General features: G+C 38.1%; 1 protein-coding gene across 10 annotated transcripts in view; it reads right to left on the bottom strand.

Moving 5' to 3' along the window:
- Positions 1-15,587, bottom strand: part of DPP10 (dipeptidyl peptidase like 10) — a 1,301,728-nt gene that overhangs the window by 109,489 nt on the left and 1,176,652 nt on the right. For all 10 annotated transcript variants that reach the window (XM_029225838.1, XM_029225839.1, XM_029225846.1 and 7 more), the window contains 2 exons: positions 12,497-12,651; positions 4,428-4,525 (listed from right to left, as the gene is read on the bottom strand). In XM_029225838.1, the coding sequence (XP_029081671.1) occupies positions 4,428-4,525; positions 12,497-12,651 (253 nt within the window). The remainder of the gene's footprint in view (positions 1-4,427; positions 4,526-12,496; positions 12,652-15,587) is intronic.

The raw sequence follows: 15,587 nt of genomic DNA, 5'->3' as shown, positions 1-15,587 counted from the left end.
TGCCTGCTGCAGATGTGGCTGTCCTCCTGGAACTCCATCTCATGAACACATTAGATCTGGTGTCCCATGACCAGTGGCCAGTGAAAGTGTCCCTTCCTTATAACTGGCTTTCCTGCTTGTTCCTAGTCTCCATGGCTCTGGATTACCCAGGAAGTCCTCGAGGATCTGGTCCTCTTGAGCCACAGAGACATAGACAAGCGGGTTAGAGGGATTGCAGTCAAGTCAAGAAAGACTTTCTATTAGATGGGTGGTCTGGCAAAAGAGATCTAATTGTTCACAAGTGTATGTGGAATGGAGGCACCAGCATCACCAGCAGACAGGTATATTAGCAGTCACACCTGTGTTTTCACTGGCTTCCTGTCCAATCACTACTCTTTGTTCACAATAGTCTTTGTGTACATATGGTTACTCTGAGCTCACTCTCTTCCAGATAACCCAAGATCTCTGCACACAAGTGTATTGTGATGACATTCATGACCAACTCATAGCTAGTGCCCTCCAAAGACCTCTGTTAATATCCACGCTTTACTTGTAAGAAGGGTCACTTCCATCAACACAGATAAATTAATTAGATTTTATTGGAAGGTATAGACATTCACTGGCAGAATAAGAGACACAGACTAGACATACTTCAATTAAATAGGAAGAAAAACCATGGCAGTTCAAGCCCAGAATGACAGGGGCAATATGACAGTGTCATATCAATGAAACAGGCTGAGAACAATGTGTCACAAAGGGTGGATGACTAAAGAAAGATTTCTGGTAAGTAGAATGTCAAAGACAGTGAGTGAGGAGAACCTAAAGACAAACCACTGTCTTTATTCTTCAGCCTGGAGATGAATGAACACAGGAGATAACCACTTCTTCAAAACAATGTGACAAATCTCTAAATCTGCATGATTCATTATTATAAAAATATTTCCTCTAAAAGTTAACTACGTATTTTTAAGTTCATACCAAAATTCTCCAATAAAGGTACATAGGCTTGCAATACCTATGGGATACTGTCACTAATAAATATGGGAAAATTGCTACTAATACTGGTACCAACAAACTATTAATTTGTATATTCATAGAGCTAACATTTTCAAAAAATAAAAAGAATTTGTTAGCTTAGAATGATTTAAGAATACTGTGGTAAATAAAATTAGGAAGACAGATAAAGGAAAATATGTTACAGGAGATACCCAGGTGTCACCAGGGGTAAGCTCCATGTCCAAAATACACTGATGCAAACAGCTGAAACATGATTCGTTACATAATCTACAATGCACTTGAGAAAAATATAGCAGGTTTTCAGGAAAAGTACAAGTATTACTTAGGTAAACCATAGATGCGTGTGTGTGTGTGTGTGTGTGTGTGTGTGCGTGCGTGTGCGGAGAAAGAGAAAGAGACAGAGAGATTGAAAGACACACGCCACACACACACAAAGACAGAGAGAAAGAGACAGGGACAGAAACAGAACTAGAAACAGAGACAGAACACTTTTCACATGGCGTCAAATTATTGTGTTCTTCTGGACATCTCCAACATATCCCTAAAGTAATAAGAATGATAAATTTTCAGGCAAATATTATCCTTAAATCATGTCTGTTGAATATTCCCCATTTGTCAAATCTATTCTCGAATTTGCCCCTTAGCACTCACTCCCAAGGTCTCCAGAGGCTGGACACTACAACGAGGCTCCCTAGCCCAAGAGAGACTTCTGGAGGAACTCAAAGCTTTAGAGAGAGTTCAGGGTGTTTATTCCCAGGACCCACTCCCTATTAGGGCCCGGCTTGGCAATGACTTAATTGTTCTACCTGTGGACAGGTCCTGTTGGTCCATTCTGTTCTTCAGCTACAAGCCTCTTCAGGTTTCCTAAGTGAGTCTGCCCCTTGCTCCTTCAGTCCTGGGGCAGTAAAGGCTTTCTGCTATTGCAGACTCTGTGTTGCTTTCCTGTCCCTTGTGAGTTTCCTTTTAATCCCGTGCATATCTTTGTTAATAGTCCCTTAATTAACTGCACTTCAATTACCCCTCTTGAGTGTTTTTAATTTCCAGGACCCTGACCAGTAAATTATGGAAAATGTTATGCTCTTTTAGATCTCAAATGTCTATCTAACTAGGGAGGGCACAATAGTTTTCTAGCAAATTTCCATATGGGTAAAGTACTAAGTGTTAAATATTATAGATATTGATAATCCTAAAACAAAATCAAAGAAAAGTATGAGTTTAATTTCCATTTGATGTGCAGATAAATGCAGCATTCTTTGATTTGCACCATGGATAGCTCTATTTTGTTCATGTCTGTGTGTTTGTAGGCCCATCAAAGTAATATCGGTGCTCAGAGAGGTTAAATGCAGATGACAGGAAATTGGACTAAAGCTTTCACCAGGAACAAATGAGTAAGGAAACATAAAAACTGAATATTCCTGGGGAATATTGAAAAAACATTCTGAAGTAAATTTTGGTCTTGAGTTTTCCAACTAAAGGACTAAATCATACACTTTGGTGCACCAGAATGGTTTCACATGCCACAACTGGCACTTACATAACTACGAGGCAGAAAAAGAAACATGTTACATACATTGTGCAGATAAGGTATTACATGACTCTCCCAAGTGTAGACCAAGTTCATTGATAAACCAACATACCTGAATTACAGTTAAGAACTTTTTCTTCACAGGATTCTTCCTCATTCTTAGAGGGATCTAGAATACCATTCTACGTACTGGATTTCCAACATCTAAAGATATGTGATATCTTTTCGCAATGGGTGACTAATTTGATCACATTGTACCTCAAATATTAAACAGATATATGCTTAACTAATACTCTAATAATGACAATTGATTCTGTCTTTACAAAGCTTTGTATTTGATGACACTGCTATGTCCTAGCTGGTGAACTCACTAGAAAGACTCTTAGGTAACAGCATCAAGGTCAGGAATCACTACCTTCTATTAGAAAGAAACCTGGATATTATAAAATTGACTTCCATTTGAAAGATTTAAAAAACTGATAAAAATGAGAAATTATTATTTTAAGATTAGGGTATTCAGGTTTAGAGAGAGGTACAGTGACTTATCCAAGGTCACACAATAAAATGATAGTAGAGATGTGACTCAAACACTCCAGGTTAGTGTTCTTTATTGTTAATTCAGAGCACTGAACAAACCAGAGAAAAAGATAAGCCTTAAGGATCACATAAAATATTAATAATTTTCATAATTGCTTCATTTGTGTCCAAATCTTTCATGGCTGGTAAACCAAGCTCAGAAGTAGAAGTTTCATCTGATTTAGTCAACTGTACTGTACTCTATATGTCAATTTTAATGACTCTGTAAGATCTTTCATCAAAACCTAGATGAAATGCTCTATAAGTTGAAACAGGCTTTACTTCACTTTCTACCTCTACTACCAACTAATCTTTAGCATACTTTTTCTTTGGGCCCCATCTTTTCCACCAATAATAGGAACAGTTTATATTAGATAATAATGGGGGTCTTTCCAGTGTAAGCATTCCATATATTTTTAATAACTTTTCAAGTAGGAAAAATTTCTACATGCTAAAGGCTGCACTATCTGTGAAAATCCCAAATATGATGAAATTTTCCCAAATATGTCAATGGAACACTGAATGGAATTTCTACTTGAATCAGTCACCCTGTGATTATTTTTGATGTCATCAAAACACACTCTAAGCTTAGCCTTATACCATTCAGTACAGTATAAAACTATTTTCCTAAATCAGCTGCCTTTTCCATCTCCAGGACTGCTGTAAATTTTCACAGGATTAAAATATTTGAAAGAATCACCTTTGAAGTCTGAGACCACTCTGGATTTCACAATCCACATGGTCATTTGATTAGTTGTTCAAATATTGGAAATTCTGCTAATATTAAAATTATGTTTTTGACCCATAAAATGTGTTTCTTTTCTCCCCACTCAGACTTAAATAAGCAGGATTCTTAGGTAGGATATTTCAAAACGAAATCTCATTAAATTTCTCTGCGTGGAAAACAAAGCTAGGGAATCATTGGCAAGTTACAGGAAAAAGGTTGGAAAATTACACACATTTTAGGAAGATTATACTCTTTGAAAGAGGACCATTTAAAAACATTGAGTGACTATTTTCAGGAAGAAAATTCAATGGAAAATTATCCTTTGTTCCCATCTCTCTGTCACATCTCCTGCCAAAGAGCTAATTCTTGGTATCAGTATATTTAGTCATTTTGTGGTGCTGGTAATGACCTCAAAACTCTAAATGCTTCCTGGGAACAACAAAAGATCCACAATGAGTTCATTCCTGCACTAATGGACGCAACCTCAGTTTTATTTTCAAGTGAATTTGTTGAGCTGATCACATCTCTCTCTAAATTGCAACAAAATGATAATTGGAGTTAAGAGATCTATCTTCTGGTAAAAGTGAAGTTGAAATTACATACCTTGATTTAAAGTTATCAGGTGGCATGAGTTCCAAAGTATGAGTTGGTCCATATAGGTTTACAACATATAATTTGATTGTTGGGTTCACTTGACCTGCCTTTGAGAAAATGAAAGTTGCAATGCAAATACATTATTAGAATATATTGAGAAAGAAAGAAAATGCATTTTTAATAGATCTTTATTGGAGAATAATTGCTTCACAATACTGTGTTAGTTTCTGTTGTACAACAAAGTGAATCAGCCTTATGCATACATATATCCCCCATCCCCTCCCTCTTGCATCAACCTCCTATCCCACCCCTCTAGGTCATGGCAAAGCACCGAGCTAATCTCCTTGTGCTATACTGCTGCTTCCCACTAGCTATCTATTTTACATTTGGTAGTGTATATATGTCGATGCTACTCTCACTTTGCCCCAGCTTCCCTCCCCCACCCCTGACACCATGTCCTCAAGTCCATTCTCTGTCTACGTCTTTATTCCTGCCCTGCCACTGGTTCATCAGTACCAGTTTTTTTTTTTTTTTTACATTCCATATATATGAGTAGGTCAGAAAGAGAAAAGAAAATGCATTTTGATTCTTTTACAATTTTGTGTTAGAATGGGGAAAAAAGTTTAATTTCTCTAAAGTAGAAATGATTTTAAATGCAACAACATGATTGCTTTCAATTGTTTTTGTAGATTGCTGCTTCTCTAGCACTTTAGTCAGACAATTAAAGGTGACAGAAAATCATGATGACTTTACTCATTAGGCAACGCTCTGTGTTCTTCCCCTAGAATGACACCAGAAGGGCTGGCTTTACAAAACAACTAGTAGATGAAGCAGCTGCTCGCACTATAGGATATGAAAAGCAAAGGGAAGAAAGCTTGGCTAATTTAAAAAAAAAAAAAAGAAGAAGAAGAAAGAAAAAGAAAACCTACCCTATCCCAGTGCCGCATGTTTAAAATTCCACAATGCCTAATTTCTTCCATGCATTAATCATCATAGGTTTTCTTTTAAATGATAATGAATACTAAATGAGGTATAAATGTCCCTTGGGATGTGGGCCATGGAGCAGAATGCCCTCACTATGTACCTGGCATGAAGACTAGAAAGACAGTGGTAAGAAAATGTAATTTGAGTTTATTAAATCAAAATTTATGAAATAATAACTAGTCTGTATAGCAGTTCGTATGTTTCTGGCTCCTACTATGTGTTAAAGCATCACATGAATTATCGTATTATATGTTCCTACTACAGTCCTAAGACTTATTTATAACCATTTTCCAGATGAAAATGGAGAAGCTTAGCAAATTGTGCAGGGTGAAACATCCAATAACTGAGGGAGCTAGTATTTAACCGCAGGATGCTCTTAACTGCTCTAGATTTGCTTCCATTCATTCCTAGGCCTTCAAAGTTTTTCTACATACACTGTGAACTCTTAGCGAGCAGAAATGGGAACTTAATGCCAATATATCTCAAGCATGTAGGATGAATGAATGAAAGAATGTTTATCTGAATAAATAACAGAATCAATTGGCTACTTGTGGCTCAATGTGTTTCTAAACAATACACCAGTATCATTGTGGTGTAGCTGCTTTGTGAAGAGAAGACCATGTGAGATATACAGAGAAGGACAAGGAAATTAAAAGCGAGTTGAATTAAAAGACCTGACAAAAATCTAAAGGGAATGATAAAAGTGATTTAAAGATGCCAAAAAAAGATTCAGGGCTTCCCTGGTGGCGCAGTGGTTGAGAGTCCGCCTGACGATGCAGGGGACACGGGTTCGTGCCCCGGTCCGCGAGGATCCCACATGCCGCGGAGCGGCTGGGCCAGTGAGCCATGGCTGCTGAGCCTGCGCATCCGGAGCCTGTGCTCCGCAATGGGAGAGGCCGCAGCAGTGAGAGGCCCGCGTACCGCAAAAAAAAAAAAAGAAAAAGAAAGATTCATGTTCAAGGAATCGGTACTGACAAAACCCAGAGTTAAATCAGGAGGAGAAGCAACATAATGCATTCCACCAATAATCAGTAATAGATCCTCAAGAATGTTTTGTTAAGTTATTAAAAATAACGAACATGGAGGGGAGGGAGGAGGGATGAATAAACAAAGTAGCAGGATTTGTAGAGCAGTGAAAAGTACTCTGTATTTTTCATTACACATATGTCCCAAACCATAATGCATAACAACAAGATTGAACTGTAATGTAAACTCTGTACTTTGGGTGATTATGATGTGTCAATGGAGCTTCACCAATTATATCAAACACACAACTCTGATGGGGGGTGCTAAGTGGGAGCTGGCGGTATATGGCACAAATATCTTCCTTTCCCTCAAGTTTGCTATGAATCTTAAACTGCTCTTAAAAATAAAGTCTTCATTTAAAAAATGACTAGCACATCTGTGGGAGCATATCACACACATCAGAAGTTTGATCCAAAGAAAGGGGTCCAGAAAGGCTTTCATTTTAGAAATGCAGTGACTATAAAGAGAGATTATGAAAATGGTTCATATGATAAAGGGCTTCCTGGAAGAGAAGCTATGAGCCTCACAGAGAAGGCTCAGGTGTCAAATTTTGTAAATCTTTTTACTGCTCTAAAACCCTCCAGTGCTTGGGTTCATCTGTCTTGGGCAATTTAGCCTTCTACCTCATTTAGGAGGTCCCTTTCACATCACTTTTGTTTTAATTCCATTGCCATGTTTCTCCCTGAAAGTATTGGTCTTTCTCTGTATTTTTTGAGTCTAACCATTTCTCTAGCTTGATCAGGTATGTTAAAATTTAGAGCTGGGGCAGAGTATTTAGCAGTGTCATTCAAAGTGCTTTTTTTAAACCAGCAGCATCAATTAGAACCATAGAAACACAAATTCATGGGCCCCAAATGGACGGACCTATATTCAGACCCAGAATCAGAATCTTTGGGTGTGGATCTAAAAATCTGTGTTGTAAGAGGATTTCCAGATGATTATAATTAGTATGCAAATGTTGCTAAGACACTGATATATGTGCCTGTATCTATATATAGATATATACTACTGCTCGGCAGTTATTAAAGGTGAACTTGCATGAAAATCATCCAGAGGGCCTGGAAAGCTAATTAAACCACTGACTGCTGAGGCCTACCTCCAGCATTTTTAATGTCTAGATGGGACATGAGAATTCACATTTCTAATAATTTCCCAGATGAGGCTGATATTGCCGGTAAAAGGGCAACACTTTGAGAACTGGTTCAGTTTAATCTACGAATCAGAGAAATCTGGGTTCAAGTTTGACTGTTATTTATTGAACATGGACCATGGACAGGATGTTAAAGATCCTCAACTATTATTTTATTTGATTCTCAAAAATGAGACATTTCTCTGAGAATATGTCACAGTCAGAAGTTTTGAGCCAAAGCAGGTTTCCTTTCAGTGGAGAAAACCATCTCATACTTTTGTTATATGGACTAACAAAAAAGATGATTTTCAAAAGTGCCAAAAAATAGTATATACTTAATTACATAATTAATTAACTCATGAATTAAAAATAATGGTCAGACACTGATTTTTCTAGCGAGTGAAAAACTGTGTTCATATTTTTTACCTTTCAAAAAACTGATTAGGGGCTTCCCTGGTGGCGCAGTGGTTGAAGGTCCACCTGCCGATGCGGGGGACACGGGTTCGTGCCCCGGTCCGCGAGGATCCCACATGCCGCGGAGCGGCTGGGCCCGTGAGCCATGGCCGCTGAGCCTGCGCGTCCGGAGCCTGTGCTCCGCGGCGGGAGAGGCCACAGCAGTGAGAGGCCCGCGTACCACAAAAAAACCTCAAAAAAACCCCCAAACAAACAAAAAACTGATTAAAGAAAAAGAGAAATTAAATTAAATTCGATCAATTTTTATGAATTCTTATCAGTGATGCCTTATTTCATGACATACTTTGTCAAAGATATACACAGTTATTACCACATATTAAGGCAGTTTTTTTCAGGTCTATAGGACTATACAGGATCACTGGTATCCCAATTAGTTTTCACATGAAAACAAATTAAAAGTTGTGTACACACCATGAGTCTAAAAGTCCATGATTGAAGTACAAGATAAAGTTAGAAAGCCATTACTATAACAAAGCATTTATGAAAAATGCCAATTAATTTATTATATGAATTTAAAATACTTTCAGATTCAAATAAAAGAAAAGTTTGGAGCCATCACTAAACAAGAGGATCATTGATAAATGAAAACATAACCACTTAACATCCATTTGGTTCAAGGTCAATGCAAGTTTGTTATCTCCCTCTGAATTTGTATGAAATTACTGGAACTGAAAGAAGGTAAAGAAATGAAAACATCTAAAAAAAAAGTTGTGTACACCTATGGTCAGTTTTAGACAAAAACCAAACATTAAGCTGTTTCCAAAATTCAGCTGTCTAGCAATCTATAATCTCAATTTGATTTCTTTCCTTGGAGTTTTGAAATTAAGTACACATTGCAAGTTCATTTGTACCCTTTAATATTTGAATTGTTTCAACAGTTTGCAAATTAGAGGAGTTCATCTATTCGCTTTTTAACAGTCTAATTTGCTACAAAGACTGCAATCCCATAGAATCCTTCCTCTATGATTCTGAAACACAAGCCTCAATAATACTTAACCTTATTTTACTGGCAACCAAACTGTCACTAAACGAGATAATGTTTTAATTAAGAAGATTAACCTGAGTTGCTGAGATAGAACTGTGCATCTTTTTTGTGCTGAATTGCTAATGACAGGGTATTTATAAATTCTGAATTATGCTGAATTAAGCAAAATACAAATATATTTGTTTAGTGTAAGTATTTCATTAGTAAACCTCACCACATTGGGTATTTGCTGCACTCGTTTTAATCTAGTTTAATTTGAAGCACAATTTAGTGTGAACTCTATGCATTACTTCGATGTCTAAAGCACCACTTTTGGGAAGTTTATTGCATAAGTAAGAACAAATCAAAGTAACACATTTGTTAGTGGAAAAACTAACAAACATTTTTTTTAAACCAGAGTAGAAAATAATGAGACTGAAAATTCAAGTAATAGACCGAAAATTATTCTGAAATTTATTCTGAGAACAAGGATGAAAACCCAGACCTAGTTTCTTTGAGTCCTATTGTCTTAAGCACCTGGGCAGATATTTCTACTGACAGCCACGTGAGGACTTGGGATTCTTTCTCTTTGGCCACTATAATATTTGTCTTTATTTTTAATACTCCTCAATGGTAGTCATTAATACACACTCAGGACCTTCATTATGTATTACATACATCATGCATTAGATACATCATTTATTAAATATACAGGCTAAGAATTTTATTCATACAGAGCTGAGTCATTTGCAGTTAATGGAGCAAAGAGAGCTCCACATCTATTCGTTAACCTGACAAGGAGATATTTTGATTCCAGCTACATCTTCTGAGATACAAGTTAACCTCTGGTAGTTTTAGACAGAAAGAGAGAGAGAGACAGAATCAATAAACTTGAGTTATTTCTCTGTTCTCTAAATAACTATGACTTTTATAAAAGGACTTAGCCTTTTAGAAGCTTAGTTGGCCCAGTTGTAAAACAGAGGCACTTGTGAAGACGGCCGAATGAAGAAAAAACGTGAAAAGTCTCCCTGAAAATATATAGCATATTATTAGCACACATGATTTACCCATTTAGTAAACAAACATTATTATTATTTTATGCCTAGCTTTACTATTAAGAAATATTAATTAATTAAATAATAACTTATTAAATAAAAACAAATTGTCTAGGTTTGTCAACCCAGTATCTTCTGACTTACTGATGACTTATTTAGATTTTCTCAGATGTTTCTGTATGTCCATTTGTTTGCCTCAGTCTTGATAAAATTATAAGGCCTAGGAGTGTCCAAGTTCAAGCACCAAGAGTCTGTAACTGAGAAGGCAACTCGAAGATGCAGTTATTACATATGGCTCTTCTGTGTGAATCCTAAAATCCCCACTCCTCTTGGAAAATGAATTACAGAAAGTGGTCCCTTCCCTGGGGTTGATTTTATTCCCTTTGTGCAATGCACACACTGAACAGCTCTGAGTGCCTGTCTTGCCCATTGACATGTGCTTTTCACAGTATGGACCCATTCTTCATTTTGTATTTACATTGTCAGGTGAACTTTCATTATTATAAGTAAATCAAATGGGGTGAGAATATATTTCAAAAATCTTTTAATTTTTTCTCTGGAAAAAAAAACTGGTACAGGTATGTTGTACCCGCACAAACTGTCATACATAAAACATGGCTAAATCTACAATTGGAGAAGACATAAGTACTTTTCTTGGAGTACCATACAAATGTCTTGGGAAATATAATTATTCTGTTGTTAGGTCAAATTGCCATTTTTTCCTGAAGAGCACTGAGTATACGTGCTTTCAGATCTATGTCCAGAGAAGACCCTAAAAATAATATTTCAAAATCATGGAATCTTATTCCTCTCAAACCTGCTGTCTTCCGTAGCTGTCAATCAGTCACTCTGTTACTACAACCTATTGGAAGGAAGGTAGGATGGGGAGAAAGATAGCACAGAATCTCCCTGAGGAAACAGGCTTCGCAGCCCTGACTCTCCATATTCACTACTTTCCTTCCTCCTGTCCCCACCTTGGATAACTTGAGTCTTGTAGATGATAGGAAAATAAGGAAAGTCATCCCCCCCGACCATGCCTTCATTGCAGGAGTAGAAAAATACATGTGATGGATAATTTTTCCAGTACTCTGCCCAGTTAAGGTACTGCACAAACTTAAAGGTATAAAACCTATTGTACTTTGGAAACACAAGGTACAACTCACTAAAGAAATGGCTTAATAAAGACTTCTAAATGAAATCAGCAGCCTTCTCTTACCTCATTAAGAGCTAAAATGTATAAACTTGAATTTTAAAAGTTTTCTATAAGACATCCTTACATGATTAATGCTTGCGGGGGGGCTCACTTTTTTTTGTTTTGTAAACATGGGGAAAATAAACTTCAAAGCAAGAGACTTTAAATAATTAACGATGACATATAAGAGAAAAACCAATACACTCCAGATGGTTCCACAGCCTGCTTTCAGAGGCCTCACCCAACACTTAAAAATAGTTTTGCTATCTGGGCAGGGTTTCCATATTCGCTTCACTCAATAAAACAATTCCATCTATTCCAGCTATGCCTGGCTATGGTTCTACCCCAGCATTTGATAAAGTATGTTCCAGAGTATGCTCTGCCAAAATAATACTGGTGCTAATATTAATACTAATGAATTCTCTGTGGTTAGTCTATTCTTTATTGGTGATTCTTTATGTTTAGTCTTTTATTTTTTTTTTATTTATTTATTTTTTTTGCGGTACGCGGGCCTCTCACCGCCGCGGCCTCTCCCTTTGTGGAGCACAGGTTCCGGACGCGCAGGCTCAGCGGCCACGGCTCATGGGCCCAGCCGCTCCGCGGCATGTGGGATCTTCCCGGACCGGGGCACGAACCCGTGTCCCCTGCATCGGCAGGCGGACTCAACCACTGCGCCACCAGGGAAGCCCTAGTCTATTTTTTATTGAGATTATTTATGCTTAGTCTATTCCTTACTAGGGATTCTTTAATGCTCAGTCTACTTTTTTAGGAGATTTATAATACACATTAGCAAGCAGTATATTAAGTGCTCTAAGAAAGCATCTGAAAAAAAGCTAGATTTTTTTTTTTTTAAACTGAGAATTCCCAACTTATTTGACTGTGACACTTTTTGCTCCTGTATAATAGCTATTAACAACTCACAGAATATACCTTGGAGAAACTTTTGCCCTGGGATCAATGCTGCTTCTTATGTTTTCTCACCCTCTTTTCAACTAGGAAGGTGAGGGATAAAGAATGAGAGCATCAAAGTGAAAGAAATACAGCAAAAGTTCCTGCACCCTTGAATCATCTTTAGCTGTTCATACACAAGCACTGCGCACAGACCACTGCAAGCTCTCAAAATGATGACTCTGTCGACTGGTAAGGGGGCTTATTTTATTCTCCAAAGACAACTTGTTCATGAACCGAGAATACTATCAATCAAGTCACTGGCACACAGAGTGGGGGGACAAACAGCGCTTCCACTTTACTTACCTTAGGATATGGATACTTCTTTCCTTTGGGATACAAAGCTCCAGTAAACCGGGGGATAACCATGTTAGGCACCAAGGAATCATTTATCATCAGGAAGGCAAGCCTTTCTCCATCTGGTGACCACCAGTGGGCGATGTGAGAATGCAGAAGTTCCTCTAGAATAAACGAGTGTTATTTGAAAACAACTGTAGATGTGGGTTCAGTGACCCACAAACATCTGTCCTTGAAATCTTCATTGTACATACATATTTTCTATACAGTGTGGTGGATTTTATCAACTTCATGAAGAATTCTGTATTTCTGAGCTACCCTTTTAATCCCAAGGAAAGAAGATGCAAAGAAAGGAAAGAATAAAGCAGTGAAGTCAGGATTTCATGGATTGTCAACAATGTGAACAGAGGAGATGAAAGCACTATCAGAGTAAAAAGAATGAGAACAGTAATTGAAGACTGAAACATGGCATAAAACCATATTCGTGTCGTTATTCATTCATATCTGCATTCAGTCATATTTCCATCCTCTCATCATCAAACAAGTGGAATACCTACTAGATTCGTTAAACTATTCTAAGCTCTAAGGAAATAAAATTTTAAAAAATATACTGGATATCTTTCACGTGACCCCCGATCCACTATCCACTTTTCTACACCTGATTTCTGGCCCAGGAAATTAACCTGTATGAACTATATCAAAAGGGCTCCCATGCTCTCTAGAGCGTGGCCACTATGGTACTGTGGCAAGAGATTAGAAGAAGGAGAGTAAAGTCAGAGTATGTATTCCCTTGGCTCTGTCCTGAAACGTCACCTGAGGCTTGCTGAGTGCTTTAAATGATCTCACTACTCCTATCAATGCAGCCTCATCTACACAATTTTCTCCTTTTGTATCTGATAATGGCTCACTTCTATCATCATAGGGGTGCACATCGCCTGGCTGCTACTAGTCTAGATTATAGTTCTGTCATTTATGGATCCCCTATACCTTCACCTCTGTAAATTATCTTTTTGTAAATAAATAGTTTTCAAATTATTGAATATGCTAACTCTTTTCCTTTTAAGACCCTAACATAATACCAGCAGTAGACTCAGAAAAGACACCTTCAAAATTAGATTTTGGGATTAGGTTGGAGATCTTTGATGTAATAATAACTTTTTTGGGGGGAACTGGGAGCATAGATAATCCATAGCAAGGGATGGAATCATGAATAATCAATTGTCACTGGTGATGACACAGAATAAAATGCAGCTAGAGAGGAAAAGTGTTTGGAGGACAAGTGATTGTGACACTCAGTTGCTACAAAAATGACAACGATAAAGATTATAAGTGAAGCTCTTATGACACCTCAGAGGGATTACATAGGAATAAACAGAAATTGAAATCATGACAACTAAATTAGGAAAACACAAAAGGTCACCATGGCAACTTTGGAGTCCCTCTCTTCTGTAGCTGAAGAGCAGATGCGGCTGAGGTCCGAGAGAACATAGAAGGTGTTGCAGAGGTGCAACACAAATTAGGGTCTCAACTTCCCTTGTGTTTTAAAGCTAAGACAGCAATATTGGTAGAGAAGTATTGGGAGCCTGACAAATAGGCTAAGGATGCTTGGGTAGATGTGTGCAGTACACTTACTGCTTTCTGGACCAGTCTCATAAATAACACATTTTATAGTGGAATGTCGGCTGAAGATTTTGAACCTCAAAATTTCCACAAGTCTTCTTGCTGACTGAAGCAACCTCTATACAAGGGAGCTAGACCTTCTCTGCATAAAGGCAGAGTGAAAGAGTAATTCCTGTAAATTTTAAGAGGCTGCATCCCTAGGGAAAATGTTAGAGATGTAGTAGCCTGGGATACACTGGGATATCTATTAAAAAGTGAGGAAATTTGTTGGGATTACATTTATTTAAAAGTAAAGAGGGCCTGTACTCTGGATTTTGAAGAACACCGTAAACTACATTCACATGTGCTGACCTGTTTTATTCCCAGGTAACCTCTAAAACTGCCAGTTCTGAGAAGAACCTGAGCAGGAGAGGGCTGTGCAGCAGACCAAGGCCATGGTCCAATCTTTCCTACCATCTTCACCCTGTGACCCAGCAGATACGATGGTAATCCAAGTGTCCTTCCCAAACAGAGATGTTGTGTGAAGCTTCTGGCAATCACCGTATGACAATCAGAGCACAGGCATTACAAGCTTTAGGGAAAGGCCATTTTCTCCTGTGCCGATAAATATTCCCCGATTCAAAAGCAGCTCTCTACTGAGCTATGGTAGAAATAATTAGCCTGACCATGGGATACCAAGTGACTATGCAACCCAGACTGTCCATCTTATCTGATTCACTGACCATAAAAATTAACACATACAGCTATATTCCACTATAAGATAGAAGGGGTTTATAAGGAACTGGACTAGAACGTATAAGTGAACCGCCCATCGTACTGCATCCTCTGCTTTATCCTTTCTCCTCCATTTCACGTCTATGCCTCAGGATGCCTAGGCCTCTGACACCCTGACATAAGCTGGCAGAGGAGGAGTAAATGTAGGCCTGGTTTATGGGCAGGTTTGCGTGATGTACTTGAACACACTGGAACTGGACAGGCTCTGCACTATAATCTTACCCAGGAGTGGCCTAAAAAGACTATAATAGACATAAATCCTCCCAGTTGGAAGACTTTTAAACAAGATATTTAGCTTTCTACTTCTTGCGGAAGGAGACTTGGCCTGAAGCATAGGTCCATCCAGACTCATGCACAGTAACTAATAAATGGTCACCTGATCAGGGGTATGGAAAAGTAAAATCACAGAATGAGTGACAGGAAGTCTAGGGAAAATAAGTGCATGGACTTGTCAGGAGGGGTAAAAAGGTAAAAAGTTGAAGATATTAGTGTCCACCAGAGCACATCCATAGCAGAGGAGGCTCTCAATGACCAGATGGACAGTATGACCACCGAGTGCATGCCAGTTTGTCTCTCGCTGCCAATGACAGTGATCATTACTAAACACTTGACATGGCATTATTTCCCAGCTGGCCCAGCTGACTACCTGGTGACAGGTGGATTACATGGTAACTCTTCCATCAAGAAAGGGTAGAATTTTGCCATA

This window comes from Monodon monoceros, unplaced genomic scaffold, assembly GCF_005190385.1.
Source record: "Monodon monoceros isolate NGI ecotype Baffin Bay Population unplaced genomic scaffold, NGI_Narwhal_1 Super_Scaffold_16, whole genome shotgun sequence".
In the NCBI taxonomy this organism is placed as follows: domain Eukaryota; kingdom Metazoa; phylum Chordata; class Mammalia; order Artiodactyla; family Monodontidae; genus Monodon; species Monodon monoceros.
Note: the sequence above shows the minus strand (reverse complement) of the source record. Positions and strands in the feature narration are given on the sequence as shown.